This window comes from Monoraphidium neglectum (genome assembly GCF_000611645.1).
Source record: "Monoraphidium neglectum strain SAG 48.87 unplaced genomic scaffold scaffold00373, whole genome shotgun sequence".
In the NCBI taxonomy this organism is placed as follows: domain Eukaryota; kingdom Viridiplantae; phylum Chlorophyta; class Chlorophyceae; order Sphaeropleales; family Selenastraceae; genus Monoraphidium; species Monoraphidium neglectum.
In genome coordinates, this window is record NW_014013255.1 from 1,048 (window position 1) to 19,154 (window position 18,107).

At 62.0% G+C, this 18,107-nt stretch overlaps 3 protein-coding genes across 3 annotated transcripts; 1 reads left to right on the forward strand and 2 right to left on the reverse strand.

Moving 5' to 3' along the window:
• Positions 1-2,334: 2,334 nt before the first annotated feature.
• Positions 2,335-5,788, forward strand: MNEG_3076 (hypothetical protein; the record flags this gene model as incomplete). The annotated part of the gene is made up of 10 exons (XM_014048441.1): positions 2,335-2,353; positions 2,603-2,703; positions 3,056-3,101; positions 3,239-3,556; positions 3,788-3,879; positions 4,146-4,205; positions 4,413-4,544; positions 4,774-4,922; positions 5,269-5,443; positions 5,747-5,788. 10 exons carry the CDS (start codon positions 2,335-2,337, stop codon positions 5,786-5,788), a joined length of 1,134 nt encoding a protein of 377 aa, XP_013903895.1.
• A 5,073-nt stretch (positions 5,789-10,861) lies between these two features.
• On the reverse strand, positions 10,862-13,462 carry MNEG_3077 (hypothetical protein; the record flags this gene model as incomplete). Its single annotated transcript, XM_014048442.1, has 7 exons — positions 10,862-11,410; positions 11,612-11,686; positions 11,820-11,955; positions 12,170-12,286; positions 12,493-12,577; positions 12,815-13,028; positions 13,247-13,462. The coding sequence occupies 7 exons, from the start codon at positions 13,460-13,462 to the stop codon at positions 10,862-10,864; spliced, it is 1,392 nt and encodes a 463-aa protein (XP_013903896.1).
• A 3,052-nt stretch (positions 13,463-16,514) lies between these two features.
• Positions 16,515-18,023, reverse strand: MNEG_3078 (stearoyl-CoA desaturase (delta-9desaturase); the record flags this gene model as incomplete). The annotated part of the gene is made up of 5 exons (XM_014048443.1): positions 16,515-16,544; positions 16,860-16,957; positions 17,211-17,319; positions 17,571-17,671; positions 18,011-18,023. The coding sequence occupies 5 exons, from the start codon at positions 18,021-18,023 to the stop codon at positions 16,515-16,517; spliced, it is 351 nt and encodes a 116-aa protein (XP_013903897.1).
• Between the last annotated feature and the right edge of the window lie 84 nt (positions 18,024-18,107).

Here is an 18,107-nt window from a genome sequence, read left to right on the forward strand (position 1 = left end):
GCCTGCGGGGCTGGCGCTGCGGTTGGTCGTGTGGGTGGGCATTTCATCAACAGTGGGCATTCAATACTTTCGACTTGGCGTCGCTCAGGCAGGAGCCGCCGCGCCCGTGATCCCCTTGGCCGGGGCCGCGGTGCGCGCGGCCCGTTTCCTGGGGCGTGGGGCGCCGTAGCACGCGCCCCGCCGCGGCGCGACTCGGCGCCTTTCCTTGGAGCAAGGCACTCCAAACATTGCGCTACGCAGGTTGCGCCTGCGAGTGGCGGGGCACAGGCAGCTGGCTGCGGCCCAAAACGCGCTCGGCCACCCGTCAGCAAACAGCTGTCCGGCTCGTCGTCGGACCTCGCTCAAGGGCCCCGCCGCCGCTGACAGTGCATGTCGGCATCTGGCTGCACTGCCGTGCGCTGCACAGACACGTCTGTGAAACTGGGTGGGTTTGGTGGGGGTATGGAGGACACAGTGCAGGGCAGCTGTGCATTTTATACTTTGAGGGGCGGCACGATCTAGCCATAGGCAAAACGCCAAGCAGTGCATGCGATATGACGTGTGAGGCGGCTGTTCCACTGCCCCCGACATGGCTTCAGCGGCGGCAGGCGCCGGTGCCTGGCGCTTGATTGTTGCATGCACTGAGCGGCTTTGCCGGCGCGTCGGGACTGCCCTACGACCGCTCGTGCATGGGACCGTCAGCACCAGGCGGCCGTCATACTAGAGCTGCTGCACCCCGCTCTTCACCTGCACCCCAACCTCCAACGCTTGCTGCTTCGTCTGCTGAGCAGCATGGCCCATTGCACTTTGGGTGATTGTGGTAGACTTTTTTCGTAGCGCCCCATGCAGCACGCACGCCACAAATGCTAGTTTAGACAAGTGCACTGCATCGGCATCGACCGCAGCTGCATGGTGGCCTGCCGACATCCAGCCCAACGTGCGTGCTGCGGCGCCGGTCGCATCATTTGGTGGGGGCGCCGGCCGGTGCTCCCATGCAACTTTTGCATCCTGCATGTGTTTCGAAATTCTCCCCTGCCAGCCAGTCACACTCCAGAGCTTCACGGTGCGACCAACACGGCGTGCCCGTGCACGCACGCTCGCTCGCTCGCGTGCACCAAAGCTGGGCGCCACCCCAGCCGCCCTGCTTTGTCGTGGCCCCTGGTGCCCCGCCCAATGTCCATTTCATGCGCCCCGCCTCGGTGGTTTTTTGTTCCACACACCCCATGTGATGGAACGCTACATACCCTTTTTTGCCGCATGAGACCCACCTTGCCCACAACACGTGTGTGGCAAGCTGAGCGGTCAGATTCCTGGCGCCCATGCACCTGCAACTGCCCCACTCTCTGTCATCCTTCCAGCCCGCGATATGCCCTGCACCCTGGGAGCTTGCTTTTGGGCGTGGATGCGTCTCCTGTCAGACTGCCGCCACGCTCTTGTAACGAGGCGCCCTGCGGATTGGGATGGGGCTTGCACATGCACCTGGGGGCAGCTGGTCGTCTATCAGGACTGCAGTCAGACCTGGGGGCGAATCCACCATGCTGCTGGTGAACCGCCAACATTGGTGCCGTGCAGGTGACCTGCAACCTGGCAGTCAGAGCATTGCTGCCGAATTGCGTCCCTGTGTAACGGTCGCGCCATTGTCATGCCGTGTATCGTGTCTGTGTAAGGGACCTGACGGCAGATCTGTGCTCATGGCTTCTCCCGAAGCCTGCATGCACCGGGCTGCTTTCCGTGCGAGATGCTGTCTGGGCGTGCATCGGTTTGTGCGCCCGTGCGCTTGTGCGCATGGCCGCGCGCAAACATGAAGCAAGGACCGCAGCAAATCTGGAAGTTGAGATGTCTCAAAGACGCGCTTGACCACAGGGCATGCATGGCTTGTGCAGAGTCGCTCAGCCAACCTCGCTCCTTCACTCACCGCCAGTGGCTGGCCAACGAGTTTTCAAGAGCCCGATTTCGTGGACTGCCGTTGCGGGCTTTATCTTTGTGAATCTGCCAGAAACGACTGCGAAAGCTCCATCTGATACTTTTTGGCGCTTTCCTAACTCAACAGAACCTGTGAACCTCATTTGGAACAGCGCCCGCAGCCACCCAAAGCGAGTGCAGGAGCAACAACAAAGCGTATCGAAACTTCTGCAAAGTTTATTGAGACCATAACCGTGTCACGCAAACAACCAGCACAGTTACCGTGGGGCAGCACGTCACCCACCTTTTGGAAGGGCCGACGTCTCTTTTCATACGAGCGTCAATTCAGCGTCAAAATATGTCATAAGCGCTCTCTTCTGCACGACGAGCAGGAACCATACAGAAGCCAGAACGTGGTCGGGGCTCATGCGGAGAGGCGGGCTCTTGCTGGCGATGCTGGTTGCTACTGCAGGTGATAAATAGAAACCAACATTAGTATATTTCTGTGTCAGCGGCGTGTAGTGTTGACCATGCCGACGAGAGATCCGTGATGTGCATGCCCGATCGGAGGTCGTGCGATCAGTGCTGTACGTGGGTGATAATGCATCCAGAACGCGTTTGAGGATCCCACAGGCCGTTGAGCCGGGAACTCCCTTCGTTCCTGCCCGCTGAAGCGTGCCTTCATTCCTCCCGCGCTCGTTCTCGCCGCTTTGCTGCGCAGCCACCGCCGCTGCGCAATCCCCGCTGCTGTCGACCTGCAAGTCGGTCACCGACTTTGTGGCAGGCACCTCATCACAGGCGTTTCCGCGGGCCGGCACCACTGTGAGCAGAGATTGTGGAGGAATGTCGGCGTGCGTGGGGAGGGAGCCTGCACCGAGTGTGACGATGGCGTCAGCAGCAGTCTGTAGTGGTACTGCATCAATGCATGCAAATGCGAATTCGAAGCCACCAACAAGTCTCACGGGGAACCCATGCCCACAGGTGGTGCTGTCTGCAGCAGTATCTCTCACGCTCTCAGCGCTGCTTCTTAATCCTTTCACACGAGCCTGGATGGCTCCCGAAGCAGGCGGACGTGGGACGCTGTGAAACATCCTAGTCCTGTTACTGATCGTTGGCGCACGCAGTATGCACCAAACTCCATGTCGTCCCCACCCTGCATTTTTATCTCCCCCAGTTCTGCCCTACTGTGGACGCGTTCGACAAATTCGCCAAGGCCTCGGGTGCGCAGGGGCCCCAACATGCACGCTCCGCTCGCGCCGCCCTGCTCCGCCTCTGGTCCCCCAGAGTCCAGTGCTTCCCTTTCCTCCCTCACTCTTCGATCAACACGCATCCGCCTCTCAACGCGCACGCCACGCAGGCTACCAGTCCTGGGCGGGCCTCTTCTCGGACGCCCAGGCCAACCCCAGCGCCTGGAAGCCCTACCTCCGGCGGCTGATGTCATACGCCTACGTGCCGGCCCTGGCACCCATCTCGGTCATGCCGCAGGGCTCCTCAACCTTGACCACGTCCCTGGCGGACTCCCCGCAGTCCGGCGTGAGCGCGAGCAGCGCGTACGCGACCCTGAACATCAAGGTCGCGAAGAAGGGCAGCGTGACAATCTCGTTCACGCGCGGCGGCGGGGGCGCCGCGAACGGGAAGGCCAAAGTGACGGACCCGGACCTGCTCACGACGGCCTGTGAGTGCTGCGTTCGCCAGTGAATGCGTGACAGGCGGGCGGTGCTTGGGTTTCTGGAGGGGTTTTGGAAATAGGATTTCATTCATTCGAGAGCTGCTGCGTTGCTGCGGAGCACGCCAGCCTGACAACGAACTTGTCCTGCACACAGCACACACCCTGCACATGCTGCGGCCGGCTGAGCGACTCACCGGCCCAACCCTTGCGCCCCGACGCTGCTTCTTGCAGCCGCAGTGGTCCACGGGGTGAATGCGGTGCTGATGCCGCCCATGACCTTCCACACGCTGCGGCACGCCTCCAGAACCCTGAAGAATGTCAGGGGCACGGTGAGGGAGATTTTTGGTGGGGCGCTCTTTCTCATTTCTCAAGGCAATGTAAGAATCACAGGCCTAAACGCTCGCAATGTGTGTGCAGAAAGGCCTGGCAGCTGGGGAGTGAGCCCCCAGCTGATGAGCCCTGGGCGTTTCGAGGCTCGGTGATTGGCAGCACTGTGCAGCATGGCACGTCGCTGCAATGCGGGCACAGACGCCCCCTCCCCTGCCCAACTGGACCGCTGACGGCCCGTGGTGTGCCCTGCTGCATTGCTTTGCAGGCACGCATCATGAGCAAGATCATGAAGGAGCAAATCAGGACGGCTAACACCTGGGCCACTGTGAGAGAAACTCTGTTCACGCAAGGAGGCCGGACAGCGCCAGTGTGGGGTTGTGCATAGAACCTCAAACCAGCTCGGGCAACAAGGCAGGCTCGTTGCTCCATGCAAGCCCCAGGGTTGAGGCGTGTGCGCATGCACCCGTCACTGGTCCCCCTGCCATCTCGCTTACCCTGCCGCGCCCATGCCTGCGCTTGCGCCTGTGCGCAGGTGGTGATGCCGACAGACGCGGCCTGGAAGGCGATCACGTTCAAAGGCAAGAGCAGGGTGCCGGCCTGGGTGGGCAACATCACCACAAACGACGTGTTGAAGGACAAGGCGCTGATGGAGGCGATGATGAAGGTGAGATCGGGATCTTGTGCATGGTGCAGATCCGACCGCAAATCTTGCGGTTCTGACCTGGTCACACGTGGGGTCTGTCACAGGCTCGCAGCGGGGGCAAGGGCTGGCGGTATGAATGGGCTTGACCGGGTCGCTGGCGTCGGGTGTAGTCAGCCACCCCTTGAAGAACGTTTTCCGATGCGACAGCAGCGCAACTGCCGGCGTCTGCGCGCTCCTTCTGCCCCCTCAGTACTCGACCATCAAGATGCCCACCTGGGATGGGGCCGAGGTGCTGACGTACTCGTCCCTGTACAAGATCTGGCAGCTCTCGGGCGGCCAGAACTTCATCAGCATGCCGACGTCCCTGGTGGCGGGGCCAACGCAGCGGGCTTTCTACACGTGAGCGTGCTGCGCCAGCTGTCAGGGTTGTTGCACGCTACTGTATGGGAATCTATGAATGATGGCGTCACAGGGCGAGGCCCCCGGGCGGATGGTGCCTGGCCGGACTTGCATACGGGGAGCGCACGGAAATTGTGCAACCGCCCACGCCGATTGGGTGGGACGGGGCCGTGATGCGCCGTGCAGTGCTTGGCGGGCGGGGCTGGCCCGGCATAGTTCGGGCTTGTTCGGTGTCCGGGGTGGATTGGTGCACGGCTGTAGAAGGTACAAAAAGGGTGCAGGGAAACCGCATGTAGCACTGTTCAGCCAACCAGCTGACCGACCCGCCCGACACAACGATTTGCAGGTATGACGCCGGCTCAGACAAGCTCTATGCAGTCGGCGGCCGCAACATGCGCGGCGCCCTGGTCGCGGCCGACGACAACTCCTACATGCCAGGCGCGGAGATCTCCAAAAAGACCGTGTTTGCGGGGTGCTCCAGCGTGCTGGTCTTGGACGGTTATGTGCCCCTCCCAGACCGGGTGAGCGCTGGTTGGGCCAGGGGGCTGTCAGGCACGCTGGAGAGTGCCCAGCGCGCCACGCGGTGCGCTTGGATGGAGTTATCAAAATCAGGCGGCGTCTGCCAATGCGCCGGCGGGCTGTTGATGTGAGCAGCGTGGCGGCTCGTCGTGCTGCAAGATGAAGCAGGGCGCGCGAGCAGCTGAGCCACTGGGCACTGGCCAGGCGCGCGGCGGCTGCATCGCCGTCATTCATTGCAGGCGCCGGCCCTCTCACCCCTCTTGCCCGCCCGCTCTGCTTTGCCCTGACGACTCATCGCCCTGCAGACCGGCCTGACAAAGTACGACAAGCGGAAATCAAATCGGTGACAGATGGGTGTCAGGTGACGTTCGGTCACTGAAGGTCACCTGACGCAGGTTCGATTCCTCTTGAGAGCTGCGAAGCGTCATTCTTTGCTGCCCTGGTCGGCTGACGGGTTGCTTCTCCTCTGATGGCGGGGGCAGCACTGAGCTCTGTGCGCCCCTGCGCTGCGGCGCCGACATGCGCGAGACGGGACTTGCGCGCAGCGCCGGCCAGCACAGGGCGTGCCGGATTCCTCCTCAACCTTACTGAACAAGACATCACGGAAAGAACCCTGACATATTCTTTGCTTGTTCTGGCGGGGATTCTGGCGGGGGGAGCCTCAACGATCGAGTGATCTGTGCATGACAGCGCGAGAGTGCGGCTCGCCCCAGCAGCTTCCCGGGCCGCCACCACGCGCGGCTGCTCTGCAGTGTGGCGAGCTTGTGCACGTGTGCGCGTCGCCCTCTCAGCGCCTCCACGCAAGCCTCCCGATCACCTCAACGTGTTTCTTTTGATGGCACTGCAGGCAGCCCCGCATCGCCCCCGCAGCTTTGCTCGCAATGCTTCCGATCCATTTCGGCGGCACGCAACCTGCTGCCTTCTATCTTGGTCCCTGCTCGGCTTGTTGTCGCGCTGACCGCCGGATCAACGCCCATGCTCGGCGCCGCCCGCTGTAGCAGCACCAGCCCCTGCCCTTCTTTTCGCATCCGCCGTCGGGTCTCACTGCGCCGTGGCCATGCAGGCAGGCGAGGGGGCACCGGACTGACCCTCACTACTTTCATCTTTTACTGCACGCCTGTTGCATGTTGCACATTACATCCTGTGCCATTCACCCTGGGTCTGACAAGAGCCATGGCGGACACGCGCGCATCATGCACATGTGCCTGCATCCTCCCGGGTCAGCCGTGGGCGCAGCGCCTTTCCACCCCTTCACCCGTCCGCATGTGTGGTCGGGCGCCTGCAGCACGGTGGTTATTGTTGCTTGTTGCTGACGCTGTTGATAGCAAGCAGGCAGGACAAATGTATCTCGCAGCTGTCTGCTGCGGCCAGCACAGTGCCTTTGCTCACCCATCACTTCCCTTTTACACATGTTTGACCTGATTAGGGTTGACCAACCGCAGACATCCTCTTGGATGGGTCATACCTTGGCACGCGCCGGCGAGAGCAGCCGCTGCACGCCCCATCACTGCTGATCAAGATTGTTGACACACCATATTCTGATTAGATTGGGCGGCGCTTTCCTGACCGCCCCGGTGCCCTGTTGTGCTGCCGCAACTTGCATCCAGCCCGAGGCTACCTAACCCACCTGCAAGCGAGCGGCGCGAGGCTTTGGCGGGCGGCTGACGGGCTGGCAACAGCAGCTGACGGGAGTCACCAGAGCGAGGGGCAGAGCAAGCTGCTTGGCCACCATCTCTTCCGCGCCCAGCCCCTCATTGAGCCCGGGAAGCCAGCGATGCCGTCCCACAGCAACCGCCATTTGTCACATCCCTGCCTTCTTTGCTGCAACATTCAACATATTCTGTCGGTGGGCGAAGCTAACCCCACCAGCGCATCTCCTGCCATCCCCTTGGATTTGACATGTAAACTGCTTTCTCAGAAACAGCAGCAAACGTGGGATGTCATCTTTTGATTTGGATACAGTAAAGTCTCTTTACCCTGACCAGGTTCAAGAAGTTGTGACATCTTCTGAAACAGTCAACCCAAGCCTCTGGCCCCCATATTGTAGGTTATGGCACTTGGATGTTGAATATGCAATGTAGCAACTTGGACATATGCCGGTCAGCAAATCGATGCAGTGCCCTCGAGCCACTCTTCAAAATGCAATGCAACCGGGGCAAAAATCAGCAGATTCAGGCCAAATGCTGCTCAGTTGCCAGCCCTCTCCTCCCTCCAGTTCCTCTGGCCTGGCATTGGGCAAAATTATTGATGAATTCTTTAATCAGCCTCATCCATGGCCTTGTTTTGCTGCTGGCAGACGTGTGTCTCGTGCTCATCACCAATAACTTCTTTTTGAAAGCCACCTGCCTTTGTCATTCCCTGGTCGAATTATTGCGTATCTTGAGATCAGCGCACCTGGCAGGCATGCAGGCGCGCCCGAAATCATACAGTGCAGAACTGGCTGGCGCGCAGATTGGCTGACCGTTCGTTCGTGAGAGCGGGCCCTGCAGTCGGCGACAGCACAGGCCAACACAGCATAGGACTCCCGTGCTGCTCAACTCGCCGCCTTCCCCGAGCTTGTAGAAGACTGCGCAGCCTCAATGTGCTCCATGACATCCATTTATTTAGACCCAAGTGCTTGAACTCAGGTAGCCGGCAGTGCAGCCAGGCTGAAGCTCTGCTGTCGCTGCAGCAGACATGTGGCGAGCGTGATGGACTGCGATGGGCGCAGTCAGGTGCTTGAGTGAACGGGACCTCATTTCTACAGTGTACACGCAGCCTGGGTGGCTCCAGAAGCGGGCGATTGTGGGACGCTGCAACAACCCAGCCTAATCCGGACCAGCACGCACTGTGGGACCCGGTGCACGCGTGCTTTCACAGCAAGAACAGCATGCAGCCACCTAAATCTTTCTCAAACAACTTTGATGCTTCAAAGCCCAGTCCTATAAGCCTGGATGGCAAACAAATCCGCTGCTGCTGTATGCTGCAGCAATGCTACAAGAGGACAGACCAACATGCTTGCCACCCCATAGGCAATGACATCACCGCCGCCCGCGGCTCCGCTTGCCACCGCTCGCTCCCGCCGCCGCCTGCCGCGTCATCTCGCCACTGCGGCCGCCTCAGCCGCCGCCGCCCTTGCGGCTGCCCGTGGTGCCCGCGCGCATCCCAGCCGCAGCCGAGGGCACATAGTCACTGTCGCCACTGTCGTCCTTTGATGTGTCACCCTCATCCTCGGACCCGTCGCCCCTGCCTGACCCCTCCACCCTCCGCTGCCGCTTGCAACTCACTCCGCCGCGCCGCATGGGCGCGCCGGCTGCGCCGCCCGCCAGACGAGGTCGCCTGGCGCGTCTGCAGCTCCTGCCGCGGGTGCTGCTGCTGCTGCTGCTGCTGCTGCTGCTGCTTCTGCTGCTGTAGCTGCCCCTGCCGTAGGCCCGCCAGGGCCCTTGCTGCTGCGCTTGTGTACATGGCGATGCACACTGCGGCCCCACCTCCTGATAGTGGCGCAGCTTCCGCAGGCGGGGCTAACGCCGCCCGCACGGCTGCGGCTGCAGCGGCTGCCGCGGCCTCCCGCTGCTGCTCCGCTTGATGCCGCTCTCTTTGAAGCAGCTGCTCCGCCTCAGCCAACCGCCGCTCCGCGTCCTCCTGCCGCCGCCGCAGCTGCGCCACCTGCCGCTGCAGCCCCAGGGCGCGCCGCCGCTCCTCAGCCAGCTGCCGCTCCAGCTGCGCCGCGGCGCCCGGCGGTGCCGGCGCGAGCTCGGCCGCCAAATCAGTGTGTCCATGTTCCAAAGCCACCTGCGCTGGCGTGTTGCCATCCTTGTCAATGGCCTGCTTGTCTGCGCCGGCCCGAACGAGAGCACGAGCGACGTCTGTGAGGCCTAATTCTGCCACACAGTGCAGGGCCGTCGCGCACCCGGCATCAGTGGTGTCCATGAGCGCATCGGGTCCCGCCGCCGCGAGCAGCAGCTCTACGGCCTCGGGGCGCTCCGCCCACATCAGCGGCGTCCAATTGCCGGGAACGCCCGCCCGCGGATTGGCCCCCGCGTCGAGCAGCAGCCGCAGCGCCTCCACGTGTCCATCGGACTCCCCGAGTGCGGCAAAGTGCACCGCCTTGCAGCGCCTCCCAGCAGCCGGCGATGCAGCCGCTGCGGCGTCGGGCCTCAAGTGCCGCAGCAGGACCGCCACGATACTCAATTTGGCGTGGAAGCAACTGTACTCGAGTGGCGTCATTGCGCTGGGAGGCGGTGGGATGCCCAAGGGATGGCATGGTCTAAAGGGAGCCGCAGCATTGATGCCAGTGGAAAGCAGGCGCGCTGCCTCTGCCGCGTCGCCGGTGTGACAAGCAATCCAGAACGCCTCCTCGTCAGCATTGGCGAAGGGCCGCTTATCCTCTTCGCTCTGCGCAGCGCAGAAATTGTTCGATGTGCAAAGAGAAGGGGAGAGGCTGCAAATACCCAAAAGGTTGACAAACCCAGTGCACCTGCTGCTGCTGTTGCTGCTGCTGCTGCTGCTGCTCCATCAGGGCGCCGGCGGTGCTGACGTCCGGCGGCAGGGATCTTCGGTTGAGGCCCCTGAGCCTTGGCCTGAGAGCCCTGACGATCAACACGCCTCCGTTTTCAAGTGTCTGTTGTATCAGGCTGAGAGAACATCAGGCTCGCAGTGCACTACAGTACGCGAGTCGACCGAGATCACCAGATCGTAGATCTACGATCTGCGTATGTTGTATTCGCTCTCAAAATGGGATGGAACCGGTTTCAACGTCCTAAATTTGCTATGGCAGTTCGCTTTCACTCTTCACTGTCACTCTCACTGCACCCTGGTGGCAACTGCATGTCAGCCTGGTTGCGTTGCACTCATGATGCAGACAGGCGAAGAGATGGTGTGCAAGCGCCCTGAGAACCGGAGGTCTACAGAGCACGTGCGTGACACTGGGTACGACTACCCCACATATCAGCCTCTGCGGCCTCCCATTGAGGACAGGCATGCTCAATCATTTGACTGTGGTCAAAGGGGCTGCATCACGAGGGGCCTAGCTCAGCTCCCCGGGATGGTAAGGGCAACTGGAACGCACCCCTCACTAGACATCAAGCCGGCAATACTTATTACAAAGGCCGCGCATAATCGCCCCATTTTGATGCCCGCAAGCCCGAGCCGCGGTGCTCCTCTGGTGGGTGCATGTGTCCCAGCTTAGGTGCAGGGCGTGTGTTTTTGCCCCTCCATCCTGCCTGCCGATAAAAACAAGGGCCCAGCAGCGGCAGCTTCTGAAGGCAAGCCAAATGTCTCTGCATATTAGCCAGGGGCATGGTCAGCGACCATGGCTCACCAGGTCTGCAGGTGGGCACATACTGCAGCATTCGCAGTCCAAGTGTCACCAGATACATGGGTGTGATTTAGACTTCCAACCAAACCGCAAGTCACGCACGCCGGGCAGCATTTGGCAAATATCAAGCATCCGCCGCAGTGCCGTCCTCTGACTCATCGCCAACATCCTCCGGCTCCCCACGCGGCCGCTTGCGCGCCGCCGCAGCACCGGGGCCCGCATGTGCCGCCCTTGCGGTGGTGCTGGCAGGCTCCTGCTGCAGCGTACCAGGGGGCAGCCTCACCACTGCCGCGGCTGCTCGCTTCTTGCGCATGGCGCTGTCTGCTGTGACCCGCCCGCCTGGCATCCCCGCCTCATGCGCTGCTGACGGCACGAGCGACTCCATGAGAGCTGCGGCTGCCGCGGCCGCCCTGTCCAGCCGCACCTGCAGGTCCGCGCACCGCTGCTGCTCCATCGCCAGCTGTTGCTCTGTCTCACGATGCCGCTGCTGCTGGAGCTGCTGCTGCTGCTGCTGCTGCTGCTGCTGCTGCTGCTGCTGCTGCTGCTGGAGATGGAGATGGAGCTCATGGAGCTGCTGCTCGAGCTGCTTCTGCTGCGCTTTCAGCTGGGCGTTCTCAATCATCGTCTCCTGCGTCTTGGCCTCGGCTAACGCTTTGGCCCGTTTGGTGATCTCCTGCAACGTGATGACGTGTGATGAAGTAACGTGGACGAGGGTGGACTCATGCACACGGAGAAATTTGTTGTTGAAACCAGGTGAGGAGTGCGCGTCTACGCACGATTCAAGATGAGCGCGCCTGTATATGGGAGCACACATGCGCGCGCATTCAAATGGGGTGGATTGCTTGCCAGCAGCACGCAATGCACACCCACCCACCTGCTCCATCGCCCTCTTTTCCTGCATCCTCGCGCTCATGGCCTTCCAGTAGCGCTCCCCGTAGTCAAAAATCAGCTGAGGAATAAACCAGCAGCAGAGGCGGAACCAGTGTCGGTCAGATGCGGACCACTCAAGCCCGACGAGACACGCAGTGACGGCTGTGTTCAAGCAGCAAAGAAGCGGCTGCCACAAAGCGCGCTCTTCGTACCTCGTCGCCAGCCTCCACGGCCGCCGTGGTAAGGAGGAAAACGTACACGCGCTCGGTGACGTGGTCGGCCACGGTGATTCCCGCGACATTGGAAGGGATCCCCGGCAGCCCGTCATCAGGGTTGGCGTCGTAGTCCCTGAGCGCGACGGGGCGGCGCGGAGTGCGGCGGCAGTGGTTGACGTGTTGGTGAGCCACAAACAGGCCAGATGCAAGCAGCGGTCGCGCTGACTCAGCGCAACATGTCGATAAGCCTTGCACTTCGAGCATGCCTCTCTCCTCCCCCCCCAGCGGGTGGCGCAGCTCTGCAGGGTACACATGCAAGCAAGGGCTCGTCATGCCCTTGCCCTCACCGGCCATCGTTGAGCTCTGCGGTGACGTTGGCCCCCTGGGCCGCGTCAAGAGTGCACTGCACGGTGCTCGTGCGCGTGCGCCCGCCTGGCACGGACATCACCAGCTCCAGCATGTACCTGTGACGACAGAAGGGGACACGGCGTCTAGGCGTCAGGCCATAAGCGTCAAAGGAAGGGAGGGATTAACCCACGCACGCACGCAGCTATCAGGCTGGGTCAAAGCGGGCCCAAAAAGCAGTCATACCCCATGCCTAGCTGACGGTGTGCGCCTGCGCAGCAGCGCCCTGCTCGCCCAAGCCTCGCGGTGCTTGTGGCAAACCCACTCGAACTGCTCAGGCGCGCGGCGAAACAGCGCGTCTGCTTTCCTGTCGCTGATCACGCGGCCGGCGTAGGGCGCCAGCAGGATGACTGGCGGGAACGCGGCGCGCGAAAGGGTGGTGGTGGTGCTGTGTGACTGCAGTGCTTACGACTATTTGTGTGATTGAGCTCATGCTTGCATGCGATTGGGGCGGATGTGGAGCACAACAAGCGTTGGAAAATTCTGGTGATTTCCGGCACACGTCTCTGTGCCAGGCAGGGAGGCGACTGCCGCCCGCGCCACCCCCTGCCGCCTCCCTGCTGCCCCCCGCTGGGCTCGCCACTCACATGGCTCCAGTCGCCTTGAGGCCACCACCATTGAGGCCGACACCTCCGGGTTGAAGCGGCACACCCTGTGCTCCGGCGGCGCAGCAACCACCTTGCACCAGGGGTCCCATACGCTGCCGCAGCCTGCAGCATAGGCGGTTACGCCGGCCGCTAGATGTACGCGCAGGAGCTCTAGCTGAGGCGGGGTGATGCCGCAGAGCGTGGTGTTGAGCTCCTGCAGAGCGCAAGCAAGTGGTCGGCAAAGGGCGCGACTTTCGCGCTTCCGTTGCGCACGCCGTGCGTGGTGCATGGCGTGCCAGCCGGCACACATCATGTGTGCCAAAAAAGATGCCAGCACGGTGCGACACCAATACCAGCAAAGAAACAAGATGAGCCCCAGCGAACCGATGATTATTCATAATCCAAGGGCAATCCAAGGGCAGCGAGGCCCACCTTGATCACAAACCGATCTTGATGGCCCGTCTTGGAAGGGTCGGCGCTGTGGAAAACGCTCAGGCCCTGTTCATCATACGGCAAGAACTCTGCTGTCTCGCCATCCAGCCCGATCTGGACCGCATCCCGCTTCTGCAGCTCGCGCTCGTCGCAGCAGACGGCCGCTCGAGACGCCGCGAACTCGGCGCCCCAAGGCGCCAGCTCGGCCAAGGTCATCGGGCGCTCCCTGCCGCGCAGCCGTGCCCTTTCGACGTTCAAAGTGGCCAAGGCCTGCCGGAACCGCACTTTTGCGTCAGCTGCCGTTGCCCCCTCTTGCGCAGCTGCCGTCTCCCTCGCGCCCACGGTTTCGTCCGACCTCCGAGCCGGCGCTGCCAGTGGGTCATGCTGTGCCGCTGTGCCGCCACCAGGGGAAGCCGCATGGCGCGTCTGCTGCTCCTCCTGCTGCTGCTGCTGCTGCTGCTGCTGCTTCTGAGAAGACGGCGCGTTCTGCAGGGGCGTGACAGCTGTGGCGGCTACGGTCGTGCGCATTGCGCTGCCTGCTCCCGCCACACGTAACGCTCCGTCGCCATCATCGTGGGATGGCGCAGCGTCTGCGGGCGCGACAATTCCCGCCTGCACGGCTGCCCGAGTTGCAGCTGCCGCGGCCTCCCGCAGCTGCGCCACCTGCCACTGCAGCCCCAGGGCGCGCCGCCGCTCCTCAGCCAGCTGCCGCTCCAGCTGCGCCGCGGCGCCCGGCGGCGCCGGCGCGAGCTCGGTCGCCAAATCAGTGTGTCCTCGTCCAAAAGCTAACGCCACCTGCGCGGGCGTCTTGCCAGCCTTGTCAACAGCCTGCTTGTCTGCGCCGGCCCGCACCAGAGCTTGCGCTGCGTCTGTGCGCCAGTCTTTTGCCGCGTAGTGCAGCGCCGTCCAGCCGGAGTAATGGGCTGTGTCCATGAGCGCCTCGGGCCCCGCCACCGCTAGCAGCAGCTCAACTGCCTCGGGGCGCGCTGCGGACATCAGCGGCCTCACCCTACCAGACTTGGAAGTGCAGCGCGGATTGGCCCCCGCTTCAAGCAGAAGCCGCAGCGCCTCCACGTGTCCATCGGACTCGCCGCGTGCGGCCCAGTGCACCGCCGTCCAGCGCTTGCCAGCGACCGACGATGCAGCCGCTGCGGCGTCGGGCCCTAAGTGACGCAGCAGGACCGCCACAACATTTGAGTGGCCGTGTATGCAACTGTGCTCAAGTGGAGTCACATTGTCAAAGAAATGTGACATGCCCAAGTAACGGCGCGAGCTGTAGGGGGCGGCCGCGTTGATGCGCCCCGTTGCAAGGAGGCGCGCCGCCTCTGCCGCATTGTCGGTGTCGCAAGCACGGCAGAACGCCGCCTCCTCGGCCAAGGCGATGGGAACATCATAATCTTTGCTCTGCGCAGCGCGAAGTATGTTGTGTGAGCAAGGACAAGGGGTGGGACTGCAAGGCGCCGACAGGTCGACAGACCCAGTGCACCTGCTGCCGCGGATGCGGCGGCGGCGGCGGCGTCATCGTATCAGGGCGGTGCTGGCATCCAGCGCGTCGGGTCTTCGCTTGAGGCCCTGGCCTGCTGCGAGGCCCGACGAGGAACACGCCTCTGTTGCCACGCCTTCTGTTTGGAACAGATACAAATGAGACTCGGGCCCGCAGTATGCGACCCGACGACGGAGATCCACGATCTGCGTGTTTTGTGTTCGCCCACAGGATGCAATCTAGCGACCTGATTTGGTACGGGTACTTGCATTCACTCTCCACTGTCGCTTTCACTGCACCCTGGTGGCAACTGCATGTCAGCCTGGTTGCGCTGCGGTAATGCCCAGACGAATACAGGTGAACAGAGGGTGTGCAAGCGTGCTGACGACCAGGGGTCTGCAGAGCACCTCATGGGTTACACTGGGAACGACTACCACACGCATCACCCTCTCCAACCTCCCGTTGCAGACAGGCATGCTCGGCGGGTATGTTTGACTGTGGTCAAAGGGGCTGCGTTGCGAGGGGCCTAGCTCAGCCCCCAGGGATGGTAAGGGCAGCTGGAATGCACCCTTCACTACAAGTTAAGCCGGCGATGCTGTTTACAGGGGCCGCGCATGGTCGCTTCAGTTAACGCCTGCAAAGTTGAGCCGCGGCGCTCCACTGGTGCACCAGATGGGGCGGAGTCGGTGCTGTGGACTTGCAACCAAACCTCAGGTCGTGTGCGCGGGGCTGCGTCGGCAAACGTCTAGCAGACAACAAAAACCAGCCGAGATGGCATCAGCGGTTTGAACCAGGCAAGGCCTTATCCCACCTCCTGAAGCGGCTGCACAAACGGTCCTGACAACACCCCCTTAACACCCACTGCTAGGGGCCCATGGCTCCCCACTACCACACGCGGCTTTGCATTGTAATGCGGCCTACCAGCACACGGCTGCCACCGCCCGCAGCAGATACCGTACCAGCTTGAAACACCCAAGATCAACAATGACATGATCTGAAGTCAGGGAGTCAAATCAGATCCTCAGGCGCGCCATCTGTTCCTGTGTTGGCCGCCGCACATCCCATGCTAGCCCCGCCGCCTCCAGCAGCCGTATAAATGAGTAGCTCGCGTCCAGCTGCCAAGGCTCCAGGCCGTGCGCGGCCGAGGCGGGGAACGCATGATGGTTCGCATGCCACCCGTCGCCTGCAGGGTGCGGTGAGTTGGAGGTGAGTGTTTTCACAAGGTCGCGTCAGTAGGCGACAAGGTGGTGGGACGCGGGGTGCGGGCGCATTCGTGTGCAAGCCGGCAAGCAACCATGACTGTCAGCAGAGGAAAACCGAGTCGGCAGGCGGCCAGTTTGGCAGGGCTCATACTCGCTTGCGTGCTCGTCAGGCCCCAGCCGTCATTGCCCTCACTACTTGCTATCAGCGGTGGGCGCTGGAGCCATGGCACAGCAAAGGTTGCTGTCATCCGGCACGGGCCGGACCCGGGCAGGAGGCGCACCAAAGACGAGCAGCGCAACGAGGGCGTTGTTGCGGGACGAATCGCCGGTTCTCCAGGGCTGGTCCCCCCACACGTGCACCACAGAGTTGACCAGCCAAGTCCTGCGGCGTGCATGAACAAGAGTGCAGTGGCGGAGCGGGACAACCTTGCAACCCGTGCTTCAGAGGAGGCCTGGCATTTGACAAAGTGTGAGCCGGCAGTCAATGTATTGAAAGGCCAGGCTGGATACCCCTTGCCACCTGCCCCGACCACCGCCCAGCAGCATCGTCCCCTTGTGGCCTTGTGCGCAGCACACGGCTCGCTCACATGTTCTGGGTAAACAGCACACGGATCTGGGGTTAAAATAGTGAGCATCAGGGTCATAGATTATGTGTTTGTGGGTTGGCGCTGAATCGCATATTCGCCAGGTGTGGCGGGGGTGGGCGCATGCAAGCGCACTCAGGTGCTGGCAAGGGCGTGCACTCACATCGGTAGCCACCCAGCCAGCCACTGGCGCTCTGGCAGAGCGCCGCCCCGGAAGGTGGCGTTTGGGCCCCTTGGATCAGCCAAACTCCCGCTGCAGCCGCGCGCCCAATTGTATTGAGTATGAATGAGTACCCCCTTGCAAAGCGCGGCTGCCGCCCATCATTAGCGCAAGGAGCGCTCACCACGAAGCCCCAGATGAAGCCGGGCAGCCCCCAGATCGCAGCAAACGCCACAGCCTGGCCCAGCATGTGCAGCATGTAGGTCTCACGCAGCCAGCCATCTGATAAGATGGAAGATCAGCAGGCACAGGATACCACATGGCAGACGTTCACAAGTCTCATAAGACCTGCTATTTGTTGCAAGCCCAGGGGGTGCATGCCAATGCGCATGCACACCCCACATGCACCGCCCACATGCACATGCACACATGCACAAGCCCACATGCACGTGCGCGCAAACACATGCCCGCACAAGCACACATGCAGACGTTGATACTGCAGCAGCAGCCAGGACCCTGCGACCGTGCTCCTTACAGAAGCCAGGAGACTCGACATAGAACCAGGGCGCCGCCAGGTCATCCTTGCTGTTGCCCTTGGGGTCGCGCCGCGAGTCAGCGTATGACTCATCCAGCACCCAGCCCCACTGCAGCCACAGAGACCGAGGAAGTCAGGGAAAAGAAAAGGGGTGGGCGGGGCCACATAAGGCTGGCAGGGAGACACCTGGGGCAAAAGACATTCAAAAGCAATAGCGCACTGCTCGCCCCCTGTTGCACGACAGGCGCGAAAAACAATGCTGGCATCCAACTGGCATAGGGAGGGATGGGAAACAGCTAGCATCGCTGGGCAGCCATAATCAGCAAAGCAGCCTTCCCTGCCCCCCCCCCCAGCACTCACGTGAGAGTGCCAGATGCCGTCGCGCGGTGAGTGCCGGTCCGCAGGCGTGTCGCTGTTGGCGTGGTGCCATGAGTGGCCCTTGGCCCACTCGATCGGGTCTCCTGCGGCGGTTTGGGCGTGGCTGCCTGTGGTCAGCGGCCAGGGTGGCAAAGGGCCCGCCAAGGGTGCATTGCTTGGGCAGGCTCGCAACCATGATGGCGTGCAGCTTCAATCTGCATGGAAATTTGTACTGTCAGCAACAGCTGCACTGCAGGCGCTCGGATCGCACCCTCAAACGCCAGTGCGCCGCAGTATGCAAAAAAGTATTCCAGGGGCTTGGGGCACCTAAAGGACTTGTGAGATAACTGCCTAAGGGTGGTTTTGCAAGGGGCAGCAGCAATTCTTGAGAAGTTGTTTAGGGGTAGCTATTGATGTTCAAGTAATACAAGGCGGCTGCACACCGCCGCTTCCCATGCAAGCTGCTCTAGGTGCTGTTGTGATGCACCCGTCAGAATTGGCATGTTGGGGCGGGGCCCAGAGGGTTAATTTGGGGGGGGG